The sequence below is a fragment of the Toxorhynchites rutilus genome, chromosome 2, assembly GCF_029784135.1.
Source record: "Toxorhynchites rutilus septentrionalis strain SRP chromosome 2, ASM2978413v1, whole genome shotgun sequence".
Taxonomy (NCBI): domain Eukaryota; kingdom Metazoa; phylum Arthropoda; class Insecta; order Diptera; family Culicidae; genus Toxorhynchites; species Toxorhynchites rutilus.
The window spans coordinates 162,406,520-162,420,615 of NC_073745.1; the positions used below are offsets into that span (position 1 = coordinate 162,406,520).

General features: G+C 38.2%; 1 protein-coding gene and 1 long non-coding RNA gene across 4 annotated transcripts in view; one reads left to right on the forward strand and one right to left on the reverse strand.

Annotated features, from left to right (window-relative positions):
* Positions 1-1,192: 1,192 nt before the first annotated feature.
* LOC129769661 (LIM/homeobox protein Lhx5) overlaps positions 1,193-14,096 on the reverse strand; it is a 93,999-nt gene continuing 81,095 nt past the window's right edge. Inside the window, exons 5-7 of one of the 3 annotated variants that reach the window (XM_055772054.1) lie at positions 3,188-3,452; positions 2,892-3,117; positions 1,193-2,073 (exon numbers count right to left, since the gene is read on the reverse strand). In XM_055772054.1, coding sequence (XP_055628029.1) covers position 2,073; positions 2,892-3,117; positions 3,188-3,452 — 492 coding nt within the window. In that variant the 3' untranslated portion in view covers positions 1,193-2,072. Of the gene's footprint in view, positions 3,135-3,187; positions 3,453-14,096 lie in introns of all 3 variants that reach the window. The other 2 variants (XM_055772053.1, XM_055772055.1) reach the window with 2 other exon arrangements.
* The window catches only part of LOC129769662 (uncharacterized), a 39,797-nt gene continuing 36,428 nt past the window's right edge, over positions 10,728-14,096 (forward strand). The window contains exon 1 of the long non-coding RNA XR_008741936.1: positions 10,728-11,066. This is a non-coding gene — a long non-coding RNA (uncharacterized LOC129769662). The remainder of the gene's footprint in view (positions 11,067-14,096) is intronic.

Here is a 14,096-nt window from a genome sequence, read left to right on the forward strand (position 1 = left end):
ATTTGGGTTCGTTTGCTTGATTAATTCTCGAGTTATAAAGAAATTTGTGATTCCTTTTTATGGAAGACCCCCTGAAAGAGGAGGGAGGAGTGTCTATCCAACATAGAATCATTTATTGCACCCTAAAACCTCCACATCCCAAAATTGGGTTCGTTTGCTTGATTAATTCTCGAGTTCTACTAAAATTTGTGTTTCATTTCTATAGCAGCCCCCCTTAGAGAGGGGATGTGTCTATCCACCATTGATACATTTATTGCACCCTAAAACCTTCACACACTGAATTAAGTTCTGTTTGCTTGATTAATTCTTGAGTTATGCTGAAATTTGTGTTTTATTTGTATGGCAGCCCCCAATTTTCATGTCGATCGGTTCAGTAGTTTCCGAGTCCAGAGGAATCAGACAGACAGAAATCCATTTTATATATATAGATAATAGATAGATATGTTAGGAACGGGGTGAAACGAATGTATTAGTTGCTCGTTATTGACGGTACGGGTAGGTAAGCACACAAATTGGCAAAACAAATGTATGGGAAAATGGCAATGCTTCCGGTTTTCATTAATTTAAACCATTTAGGGATTAGGGAATTGTATATCAAACAAATCTTAGAGAATTGGTACGCAAATCATCAAAATTCGTTCGTAGTGAAAATAGTTATTAACGTTAACTTTATTTCATAAAACGTGACTTGTGTTCTGATTTTGTACCCTTCCTGAAAGACGTAGTCCTTTGTCAAAAACTGGCTCTTCTCAAAAAGTAGTCTAAGTAGTATTTTTTTCAGAATATCAAGTATGCAGAGTTGCTCAAATGACCAATGTCTTTACACCCACAAAGTTTCCCTGCAATCTGAGGTGGTGTTGCTAACTCCTAAAACGAGTTAGCATGAAATGCGTCCATTGAAAATGTGTACGTTATAACGAGGGTACGATATATCGAAGTTCTCCTGTTTTATCATATATATGCCTTCCCAAAGCTATAATAAATTATCAAAGTTCGATTTTTCGGACACCCTGTACGATATGGGTTAAATGAGTTTTGCACTTACCTCACAGCCTATTTCTAGCTCTCGTAGAGGACATAATTTCGATGAAAAATTTAACTGCTCGAAACAGCATGCATAAAACTATGTTCATCTATCATATGACTAGTCAGTTTCGGATAACACCAATAAAATCTCATTGTAATTCTCACATTAATTTTCCTGTTTTATTATTTCAATAGTGTCTTTCCCTATATAAATATTAACACGATTTTCCTTTTTGTATTATTCTCTCCTCAGTGACGCTTCTTTTCACCATCGTTCGACATATAAATACATAACCAAATTTCTTTCCATTTTAGTTGTTCGCTCTAATAAGATTCATCCTTCTTTTATTTACAACCGCCTTCAGTGGTACATTACAAATACTCACTGCCTACCACACTTCAAATACACACGTATTTTTGATGATGGTCTTACTACTCTGTCAAAATAAGTCAAAATGAAGAAGAAGCAGCTTTTTATGGGCTTTCTATTTTTCCTTTCAATAATTCTCTATATTTTTTCAGGTTATTATCGATTCTATTATCATGGGCCGATATTTTTTTCGCTTCAGATTTATCTAATTTAAACTAATTTCTCAAACATCTCGTTTAGGCTCCGTTATCGCTATTGGGTCGCAATTTTCTCATTCACTCACGTTGTGTTTTGTGTTGGTTTCTGTTTTCCGCTTACAGGCTTAACTCTTTTTACATCCGTTTTTTCAGTTCCTCTCTTTTTTGTCACGAAAGGTGTACTATTAAAATACTATTTACAGATATGATTCTATAAACATAAAACGTAAAGTTTGTTCGAAACATTCATGAGTGTTTTGTGGACGGAGCTGCGGGGGGTGTTGCCCCCACAGTTCCCCGTCTCCAAACCATGATGGATTGATTTACGGGTTCTGTACATTCATAGGATGGCTAGCCTTCGGGTTTTTTTTCAACTAGCATACTGTTTGTGTTAGAAAGTGCCACTTTCTCCTTCGCTTTGGAAGATGTGTTGGTTCTGTTTATATTTTCAACAAATAGCTAATAAAACTTGAAGCTGGTCTGAAAAAAATGAAATGAAAAAATAACAAAAAAGACAAGATTTTAAAATTTGCTTCTCGAAATCTCCCCATCGAGTTTCTGTTACAATATTCTAAAACTGTTCTCTAGAATTGTAGTTTTTTTTTGTTTCTTATTTAATAATACTGATACGAGGACTGATTTCAATAATAGCCTTGTCGGAGAAACCGTAAGTAGGAACAGACTGTTGGTTGGAAAAAGTGAAATCAAGAGATTCATCACCATGAATGTTGTTGTTCAAAAGGATAACTGAAATCCTCGTAAACAATTCTCGAATGTCTGAAAATAATTCGTAAAGGCAGGACCTTATGACATAATTTCGAATCATTTTAACAATAATACCAGCGTTCATCATTGGCACGAGCATATTCGAATCCATCTAAGACGACATCTTCTCAGCTTTCAGTATTTTGCGTGATGTTCAACGAAAACATATCAGCAAACAAACACTTTCTGGTGATAGAGCATAACATAGCAATGTCAAAACTTACGAAAGAAATAAAATGCAATATTGAGCTTGACGCCAGATTGTTTTGGTCTCCTTTGCTGTTGCGGTCATATGTCTGCGGCAAACAATAAACAAACCAACATTTGAAAACAACATTATGGTGCTGTCTGATAGTTGTTGTAATGGCAGCTCCAAATACAAAATTCGTTTAAATGCAAATATTCGAGGACAATTTGCTCTAAATCGATTCACTCTGTTGTCTTGACTTATTAAGAAATAGTTAACAAAAACAAATAAATTACTTAAATTTAACTATCATTTAACAATGCTAAAATAATTCAGTAATTTTTACCAAACTAATCCTTCGTTTTGCATGTTCTGAGGTTCGGAGAAATTTCCAGAGGTCATGAATTCGGGGCTACCGGGTCGTGGACCGCCAATCATATTTTCAGGTGTGTTTCCAGCGGCAGCATTGCCCGGCGGTGCATTCGATTGGTTGAGGAAGTTGGCAGCCTCTGGTGTCATACCACCAAAGTCACTCACCATGGGGATCGGTCCGGAGTGGTCCATGGGTCCTCCTGCATAGAAGAAAAAGCTAAGCGTTAATCGTGAATTGATTGCGTCCACTTCGGTTGATTTTCGTCTTACCCGGAGCGTTGAAAGGCATTGGTCCAGCGCCAGGGTGACCGGGGAAAAAGGGCGCATCATGGGGATGAAACGGTGGGCCACCGTAACCAAAGTCGAATTTACCATCGGTTGCGAAGTAGGGAAATCCTGGCTCATCCAATCCACCGGGCGACAGATTCATTGGAAAACCTCGCATCTTCCGAGCACCACCAAAGAATGGCCCTCTACCCATGCTTGTCAGCTGCTTTAATCTTCGTTCCTTCGAGCGTTTGTTTTGGAACCATACCTATGAAGAAAAAACGAACAAAACTTGAATCAAAATTTTTACCCAAAACTCGGCTCTGCTGCTCATTCTAAGTTAGCATATCTCTGTCTTGCGGCACACTTAAATTAGAACACGACACTCCAGCAACGATTCTCTAAATTGTCGCACAAATCAAACTTTTTTATTGTTATTTTAATAATTTTATCGACAACCGACCGGTGAATCAACCCGCCATGAATCGCCGTCGGCTAAGACTCTTTGAACATGCCTTCCTTCGTATTCTCTGCATACGAGGCACCCAAACCCAAACCCCGTACGTTTTACGTTTCGCTCGAGATAGCGTGTGAATAATTTTGTCTCCTTCACACTTGTTTTTCTCATGGCCTGGAGCTGCCTGTGGGTTCGGGGGCTTTTATGATGTTGCCTCTCGAAACCCAACAGCGAGAGAAATGAATAACAATTGGAAAAAGTAGTTATGAGCGATTTCCCCCTCGCTTCTTCTTCAATGACCGCTTCAACAGATCGCCGAATGCCCGAGTGGAACTGATTTTTACGACCCATCACAGATTGGATCCAAAGATATTTATGTACCATGTCCCGCTCGATCGGGCGCAATATTAGCATTCGTGAAATGTTAATAAAATTTCATGAAATGATCTATTCAGACGAATTTTGATGGTTTTATGGGTGCTGGATTTCGTCGTTCCCGAATCATAATCTGGTGGTAAAGTCGTTAGCGAACATTTCAAACATCAGAAGCTCAACCTAAACCGGTAATCGGTACCCGGCGAGCGGTGGTCGAACAATATCGTTGTTTGAATCCAAGGTCGACAATAGCAAGCTATTAGGATTATGAGATGCGTGTAAAAGGTGAGGTTCGAAGGGTACGATCAGCATAGGTAGAGAACGCGTCTGATAGAAAAGGAATCAACGAAAGCTGACAACCTGTCGGAATCTCAAACAGAGAGGATCTCCTGTCGCGTTGCGATCGTGTGTCGGTGTTTGACTTTAGTGAGCTGCTTTGATTATAGTTTTCAGTGCGGCTAGCGCCCTACGGTGAAATTAGGCTCTAATCTGTATGTTTTACGAGTTCCCGGTTGGTTCAGGAGTTCTCGCTTTCCGCTTTGGGTAAGCATTTGACAACATGCAATAACGATCACACGATTATGCTGATTATTTCGGTGATGACGACGGTAATGATGCTAATGACGCGATGGTTTGAATTGGTCTTTTCCATCTAAATCAACTTCAGGAATGGATATCGGAGCACTTTGAATATCTGTTTTACGGAAGAAACTGGCCGACTAATTGGCAAATTTCCACGTCGTAACACTTGCACCTTCAAATGGAGCGCTCTTGAATATAACACATGTTTTTTTACCGATGAATATAATTGTGTAAAACTCGTTACTGTATCTTTGTAAATAAATCACCAAAAGTAAAGTCGCCAATTGTCTTGCTAACCATAGAACTCTAGAGCGAATAGTCCAATTCTAGCTGTCTCTAGTGCGTTACAAAAAATTCGAGGGGTTGTATCCGAGATACGACCGCTTAGGACGTAGGACTACGCAATCTTTTTTGTTGGATTATTATTTCGGATATTATTTGCGAATATGTCGAAATTTCATAAATAATTCTATAGTAAAAAGTTCCGGGAACCCTGATAAGGTTTGATGGCTCGCGTGGTTTTGTAGAATCATTTCGAGAAGTAACGATTCTTTCTTACCTTTGCGAGAACAATACACTAATTGGTCATACGTTGCAGTTTGTTTCTTTATATCAATGCACACATTGCACTGAGTATTTAACGAGAGGCATCTTCCGTGCTTCGCCATTCAACAAGCATTAAACACGTGTCTAACAGGTGCACATAGTTGCAGCGATAAAAATGTAACATCCAAACACACTTCATGTGAAATATTCGCTAGCGTTCACAGCTCGAGGGGAAACATGACTTATACGCTAGCGACAGCTTACTTATCATACAAGGGTGGAGTTTACTTCGCAAGTATTCTATTTTCGCTATCCCCCTTCGTTGTTTCTATTCTAGCGGCTGCATAATTTGCTTGATATTGACAGCTCTGTTCGGGAAGGCACACAAATGGACAGAACAGATGTACGGGGAAATGGGAATGATTCCAATTTTCATAAATTTAAACCATATTCAGACTATGTGATTGTAATGTATAGCATATCAAACTAATCTTAGACAATTTCCGATTCGATTGGTATGCAAATAATTTAAATCCGTTCGCAGCAAAAATAGTTATTAAACTTAACTTTATTTCATAAAAACGTGACCTGTTTTTTGATTTGGCACCATTAATGTAAGACGAAGTCCAACGTTAAAATGTTATGGCTGAAAAATTGGAGATTTTTTAAGCGAAATAGGGAAATTCCGAAAAAAACAAAATCTCATATGGTCAGCTAAAACGAATCAGGCGGTTTTTTTTAAATGATTTTGTTTTTGAATTTACGCCACTGGATGCAAAAACTGAATTTATATATTATAAAATGACCATGTGATTCGGACAGTAGACAATGGTTCCAGACATAAATTATGCGTAGCAGACGGAACCATTAACCAACCAAATGGCATCGGATGAAAGTGATCGTTTTCACCAAACGATTTATTGGAATCTAAATCAGATTTTCCAGTTTTGGACAGCTGTTGGACACATTGGTTTTTGGTTTTTAAATCAATTTATCTTCGTTAATTACTACATTATCTTTTATAACCAGCAAAAGCGAGACAATACTTTATTATTTATGAAATTAGTCAAGAGCCGTTACAAAAAATAACTAATGTGTTTTATAATTATATTACGTTGATTGTTAGCATGTACTTGGTTCACTCTGGCTGAAAAGAGTACAAAGTTTTGCTTGTCTACACCCAAACTAGCATTGGCAGAGAAAAATGCTTTTTTCGGGAGATGAAGGGTGAAATGCACAAATAAAAACACCTTTTTGAATAGTGTGAAAATGTTTGTATATATGAAGTAGACTTCTTATACTCTCAGACTGAACGTCAGCTTGGAATTATACCCAAAAAAACGATTCCAAATATGGATCGAACCAAGGCTGACTGGAATGTAGAGTTGTTTTACACGATCACGCTATCCACATAACCACATGTGCTGTTACATAAATACGTGAGAATACGAGGTATGGCTATTAAATAACGGGACTGGTTACGAAAAAGGGTTATATTTTAAAAATTACGGTACAACGATATGCTCCCCTTCAATATACTCCCCTTGGCTCCTCACACACCTTTCCATACGTTTTTTTCATTGTTCGCAGCAGTGTTAAAACTCTTCTTTTGTGATGGCGTTCAAAAGCCGCGTCGCTTTTTCCTTCGCCCCTTCTACGGACTGAAATCGGGTATCTTCCGAGCAACGTATTTGATCTTGGGGAATAGAAAAAAGTCGCATGGGGCTAGATTTGGTGAGTACGGGACATGTTCGAGCACTGGAATGCCCTTATAGGCTAAAAATTGCTTCACCGACAGCGCGTTATGGGCAGGTGCGTTGTTGTTCGTGTTTTTCGTCACACATGATTTCCGACGCGCACTACAAACCACGTTCCATTCAAACCACTGCTGCTCGCAAACTACTATAGTGACAAAAACGTGTTTTCGTACGTTTATAGCAGACACTTCAAGCTACCGAACGCACTATTCGTTTTTCTCCCCACCCCTCTAGGGCGCCCTCCAGGCGTGCAGTCTCTTTATTTAATAGCCATACCTCGTATTACACCACATTATAAATGAAGTTGAATCTCAAAAGTATACATGGAAAGTGTTTTGTAATAGTGAAAAGAAGAGCATAAACAACGTTTCGCGACGGGAGCCGTGTATGTGGGAAAATATGCGGAAAGGGTTAATGCGTGCTTATTTGCAATGTGTCTCTTGTTTTGCTCTCTCATATTGCTCTTATATTGCTATATATTATACACAAACTCACCTCTCGCTTGAGTAAATGCTGTACCAGTATTAAAGAGAAGCACATTTTTTCGTTATTTTAAAGCTCATTTAATATTATAAATGAGGATGCCAAAAGATTTGCTAGAAATTAATTTTGTATGTAGATGCTACATAACTTTTTTTCATTTTTTAAAGATTCTGAATCCGAAATTATCGAAGATGTAAGCTAACAGCACCGAAAATTGAAGAAGCAATAGTACTTTAGATAATTTTTCTTTGTACCTGGCTCAGTTTGGCTGAACTTTTTTTTTAATTTTTGCCGACCATAACATTTTAGAACAGAATAATTTTGAATCTATAAAATAAATTTCTGATTCTCATAAAAAATATGTTGTAACAAAATATCTTTTGAGCAACGTGTGTCAATTTTTTATGAGAAGCTTCATGGGAAACACAAATCATTGTCAAATCAACCTCTGTTTCAATAGTTCTTTTTTAGATGGCGAAGCAGGAAGCGTGCCACAACATTTGTTTTAATCTACAGAAAACCTATCTTCTGGCAAAACTAAATACAGGATCAGCATACTAGAAACGCCAATTGCCTGTTTGTGATTTTACACCACATAATTCAGCAAGGATTTAGAAGTGGATCCCAATTGAATATTCTTGAAATGTTTCGGTATTTGGATACGCTTTTCCAACTCAGATCTACACATAACTTATTGCACAGTACCGTATTCGTATTGAATGAGCAAGTAGGAGAGCACCGAATGCGTGTACCAATTGACCAATGAGGAATATTCGTTATTTACTGCTTGAAATTTTTCAATATTCGATTGGTAGTTTTATAAAATATATAATTTTTTTCATTATATTAAATTATTGAGGACTGCCTAAATCGATTATATAATTGAATTAGGCGCTTGAAATAGGATATGGCAGATTTTTCGTTTTCCCATTTGTACCCCAATATGTTCCCGCAAGACGTAATCCTACATCAAAAAGTTTTAAGTCAAAAGCAAAATACAAAAAAAAAATTAATGAAAATGTGTCAACAAAATTGAATTTCTTATGAAAATCATTAAAAATGCTAGAATATGAAACAATAAATCAGGACGCCCCAAAAGTATCACAAAATCAGGAAATAACGGAAATAACGGATGAGAAATTCTGGTTCATCCGCCTTATAGCCCAGATCTCACCCTTCCGATGATCGATAAAGAACGCTTTGAGTGCAACACGCTTTACTTAAGGACAGAGTATCAAATAATTGGATGGATTGTTTTTTGGCTTCAAAAGATGAACGCAACGAAATCCGTAAATTGGCCAATAGTTTGAATAATATTAATTCATGTTCTTATTTAAATAAATGTATTTTTCATGCAAACAAACCGAACAAATTAAGTTAAATACCCAATAAATCGCATGACTATTATTTGAATTTACCATTACTGATAGGAAAATAAACATCACTTTGATGAAGTATATTGTAAGCAGGGTTTGGGAATATTGAGCTTGTTAAGTAATATTACAAATATATTTTTATCAGTGTAACACGTTTATTTTGCTTGTCGATGCTGCTATCACTCACTCGACGTCAAACAAATTTACAACTATGTTCATTCATATTAATGCTGTGCTATCTAAGCTTTCCTTGAAGCTCGAGTCATGAGAATTCATTCACATTTATTCTTCATTGACATTGAAATGTCAGGAATGTTGTGACTGTTCATTTTCAATATCCCGATAAGTTTGTGATTTTCTCATTGAGTCAGTTACTACGAAAGCGCAACGCAAATCGGTGGCGCAAGCGGAAATGCCAACAAAAGAGCAAGATCTGCACACACACACAGCTAAGGATTGCATAGGCTTGGACGGCGAGGAAGCATTCTGCAGAATCGATCCGAGTAGTGAATGCAAACTTCGTCAGCCAAAGCTGAATTTCATCCGATAATTCTATAGCACAGTTTGATCCGTTTGCAAAAGAAAGCTCGAAATATTCTCATTGCGGTAGTGTCTAGGACACCACCATTTTATGTTCGTGTGTTCGGAATTTGAATATTATTATTAATTATTACATGCTTCCATTTAATTTCTTGTCACTATGATGAGCATTCTGTACTTTGTTATCTTTCTCAACGAATTTCTCCGTTTCGTCAGTGTCCGAGAACGATGCTGGTAGTAAATGAACTGGTATATTAATACCAATGAATGAGAAAACCTGATATGATATTTCCTTTTGCTCACATTTCGTGAACGAAGAGCAGAACGAAAAAGAGAATGAACGAAACTGGATGAATCAACTGTGAGTGGCTTGCTGTGATTGTGAGATTTGGCGTTGGTTCATTTTCGGTATCCCGAATGCAATGGTATAATGACCGAATGTGGTCGGAAATTCAGCTGAAAAGATTGATGTGAAACAGATATTTCCAAGCACTGATTGTAAGTATAATGACCAGGGATGGATAATTTTGTTTACATGATGTATGTAAACTTGTTAAAATTGAGACGATCTGGCGTATTGGTAACATCCATACCTCTCACGCTAAAGGTCACGAGTTCAATTCTCACTCCCGACATTCTTCCAGAAATGACGAACCAGCTAAAATGTATTGAAAGTCACTATAATAGAGAAAAAAAACTTGTTCAATTGAATTTTAAAGGTTAAATATGTGCTTGATACATGATATCAATTTCACAAAACCAGATGCCGAGACGAATGTATAGATTAAGGTTTAAGGATTAAGGCGCTATTATTGAATAACTTTGTAGATCCGAAAGTACGCGTTCGTTTGTACATCATCATAGTGGCCGAAATTGACTGGCATTCAAGGCGTTAGGCTTATGCTAACAAAAAGAAACCCGTAGGAAAGTTCAAAGACAAAATTAAATCTGAAATTTCAGCGACATCGTCGGAGATTGAGATTTCGATATTAAACACGATGCAAAATGTTAGCTCGCTTCTGTCTCAGCAATAACGGCGTGCGTTTGATGGATAAAGTTTTTGGAAAATAAGTTAGAAAATCGTGAAACTCAATATTTGCCTCGAATTATCATTGTCCAGATTTAGCTGGTTCACCCTCTACATTACTTGACCGCTGAGTTATTTCAGTGGAAAAGTATATTTATGTTAGATTTTATTCAGTTCTATATGAAACATGTAGATAATGTTTTTCTCGCAACAATGTATTTTTTTTTTTTAAACAAACGTAAGCGTAAAAAACTAATGAAACTAACAATTCAATTGATCGGTGATAAGTCATTTTTTACTGGAACTCGTAAAAATTTCGTCCCAAATACGCATTGTAAACCGTGTTTTTGATCACCACTAGTTTTGTTACTCTGCACTTGGCACTGCAGTCGTTGCCGTAACTTTGTTGTCGGTGAATAGATCGTTGGAACAACTGAAGAAAACAAAAAAAAAACACCAACAAACCAACTATAAAAATCCCATGCAGAAGAAAAACAGCCTTTGGTCGAGAAGGCACATACACATTTCGCCCAGTCATCGAAACATGATTAGATTCGACTATGACTGCCGATTGAACTCGACGCCATCGTCATCATTATCAGAGCTAGGTTTGCGGTCCTTGGAAGGGTGCCCAAGAGAAACCGTCGTCGTGGTGGACCAAGCAAGAGCGCGGTAGGGGTGGATACGGTTACCATTCCGACCAGCCAGTCAGCCCCGCGTATGGAACATCAGGGTGGAGGTGAGTACAAAAGAAAGCCTTACCAAAAGAGAAACTGACAGTGGCTGCTTTGATGTTTCCTTTCATCAACAATTTATCAGAAAAAGAAGGATTTTTTTGCCGCCTATGTACAATTGGAGTGAGAAAAGCGAGCTGAAGTTGAAATATCATTCTGCAACCTCAAGAAAGTGCTACTCACTAGAAAGAATGTAAACCAGAAACACCATCGAACAGTGTGCTGTGTTACTATCGATCGCGCAGAGCAGCGTTTTATGCTCACGTAGCGTAACAAATTTTCCGTCAGACCACCTCCCGATGAATACACCGATACAACAATTTTCTCGCTCTCGCTCTGTGGCCGCTAGAGGTTCGTGCTCATTTCGTCGAGCAGCGTGTTGTTTGGGTTGAGTCTTGATGGCCATGACTGCCTTGTCAGAAGCCGTCGGTGAAACAGTATGAAATAGACCACATCCGACAACAGAATAACACGGGCTGTTTCGCGATTGAACACAGAAAACGCGGGGTAATAGTTTTTGATATAGAATTAATTTTGAGAAATTAAGGCTTTTACTACGCTCCTTGAACTGTACACGATAACATTCGTCTACTTGTAGATCTGGGCTACTAAACTCTTCTGTTGTGAACAATGAAGCGCAAACGGATTTCAGAAAAGTTTCGTGCATTCACTGCCCATGTTTGTAAAGGAGACGTAAACGACAAAATATAAAAAAATCGATTTTGAGATCCTTTTGGAACGTCCTGATTTATTTTTCATACTCTAGCATTTGTCCTGATTTTCATAAAAAAAAACATTTTTGTTGGCGAATCACATTTTTTTCAGTGTATTAAGTTTCTTAGTTAAAAAATTTTTATTGACGACTGAAATTTTACGTCTTTGCCTTTGAATGGTGGGGTGAAGCATACATACATAACATTAACTATTTTTTAGCGATAAATAGTGTTATGAAATTGAGTTTATGTGCACCATTTCGACCACTAGACTGAGGAAACTTGTTCACTGGAAGGTGCATTGAGACTTCGCAAACTTGAACCATTAGTTCTGTGTGCAGTTTCTACAATCATAAGAGTAAATAAAATCAAATTTCACGTGCGTGTGAAGAGTGATAAATAGTTGCATCTTTCAGAAAATCAGTACTTGTTTCTCAGAAAGACGTAATGATTATGAGGTTGAATGCTGCATATGTGATTCATACGTGTCAGTGGAGTGTATATTTAAAATATGTATTTTTTTTAACAGAGGTTTGAAATCAACAATAAACCATTATAGGTAAATCTGATTTGCATCCACGTCCAAATCCATGCTGAACTATTTGGTGCATTAATCAAATCCAGCCGCTCAGAAGATTTGGGCTTCAGAAGAAGCTCTTGCATTGCATCATAACAGCTTCAAATCCATGGATTGTACTCTGGCACATGATGTTTGATGACTCGGAAGCAGCCAAAAAAATCTCCTATGCTTGTACAAAAACAAAAGCCATCATCTACGTAATATTTTTCGCGCTTAAATCGTCCGAACAATATGTTAAATAAATAAATTGAGGTACTTTAGTCTCTTGAAGTGTCAATCACATACAATGTGTTTTTATACATATGTAGTGCCATCTGAGATACCGTTGCAGCCCCTGTGTGACATCCGAAGTGCAACACTTTTTGTCGCACACGAAAGTGCTTTAGGTTCCATACGAATGCGAATCAATTTGTTCAAATTGAATATACAATTGTTCTGCCTTACTATAACCCTTTTGATGGTCAGGACTATAGACGAGAATTCCATGATTGTTCCAATTTCTATATAAGAAGAGAGCGTGTAGAAAATAAACCAGTTCTTTTTATCTCGAACATTTACGCGTGTTATTACAAACGATTTCCGATCCCACGAAAGTCTCAATTAAAATAATTGAAGCCACAATTGGTGACCCGAGTTCGCGCAAAATGTCATTGGACAAAAGGGAAGATGAGAACGACCAAGAGATTGGTAACATCGATTCCATTAGCTTGCCTCGTCTGAATCCGCCGATAATGACTGCATCGAACATAGAATCATACTTCTTATCATTGGAGTTCTGGTTCGCCGCATCTGGATTAGGGAATCAATACGACGCCAGAAAGTATAACATCGTGATGGCGCAGGTACCCCCGAATAAGCTCACGGAACTACGGTCCATAATAGACGCCACACCAGCAGATGTTCCGTTCTCAAAGAAACTCGCGGGACCGATCACGCTCGCGTAACCGAAGCAGAACCGATCAACGTTTCCGTAGCGGACCGCCGTATGACATGTGCTGGTACCATCGTACATTCGGAAGAGAAGCACACACATGCCGAAAGCCGTGTTCTTTCAGTCAATCGGGGCAATTATCAAATCCCAATCAGCAATGACGCCATGTTGCACCTGTGTTAGAAATTGGTGATCTTTCCGACACAGCAATGATTTTTCGCCTGAAAATTGCGGATACTATTACGAATAGAAATTTCCTCATCGACACCGGGGCCGATGTATCCGTCATACCAAGAGATTCACGATTAACCCGTATGAAACCTACCAGTATCAAGTTGTTCGCAGCAAATGGAACGCCAATTAAAGTTTATGGAGAAACTCTGTTAAAAGTCAGCCTCGGACTCCGACGAGAATTTTTGTGGCATTTTCTTATTGCAGATGTTACAACAGGCATTATTGGCGCCGATTTCATCTGCTATCACGACCTTCTGATCGATTTGAAACGTCATCGTCTAATCGACAACACAACGAAACTCGAGTCAATGGCTGTTTTAACACAAACCAGTGAGTTTTCGATCAAAACTTTCAGCACGACATCTCCGTACTCCGAGTTGCTGACCGAGTTCCCATCCATCACAATACTAGCACCACCCGGTACGTTAAGCAAAACTTCTACACTTCATCGCATCGAGACAATTGGTCAACCAACATACGCTCGTCCGCGACGACTAGCACCAGAAAAACTCGTGGCAGCTCGTAAAGAGTTTGAGAATCTCATGAAGCTGGGAATTTGTCGACCATCATCTAGTAG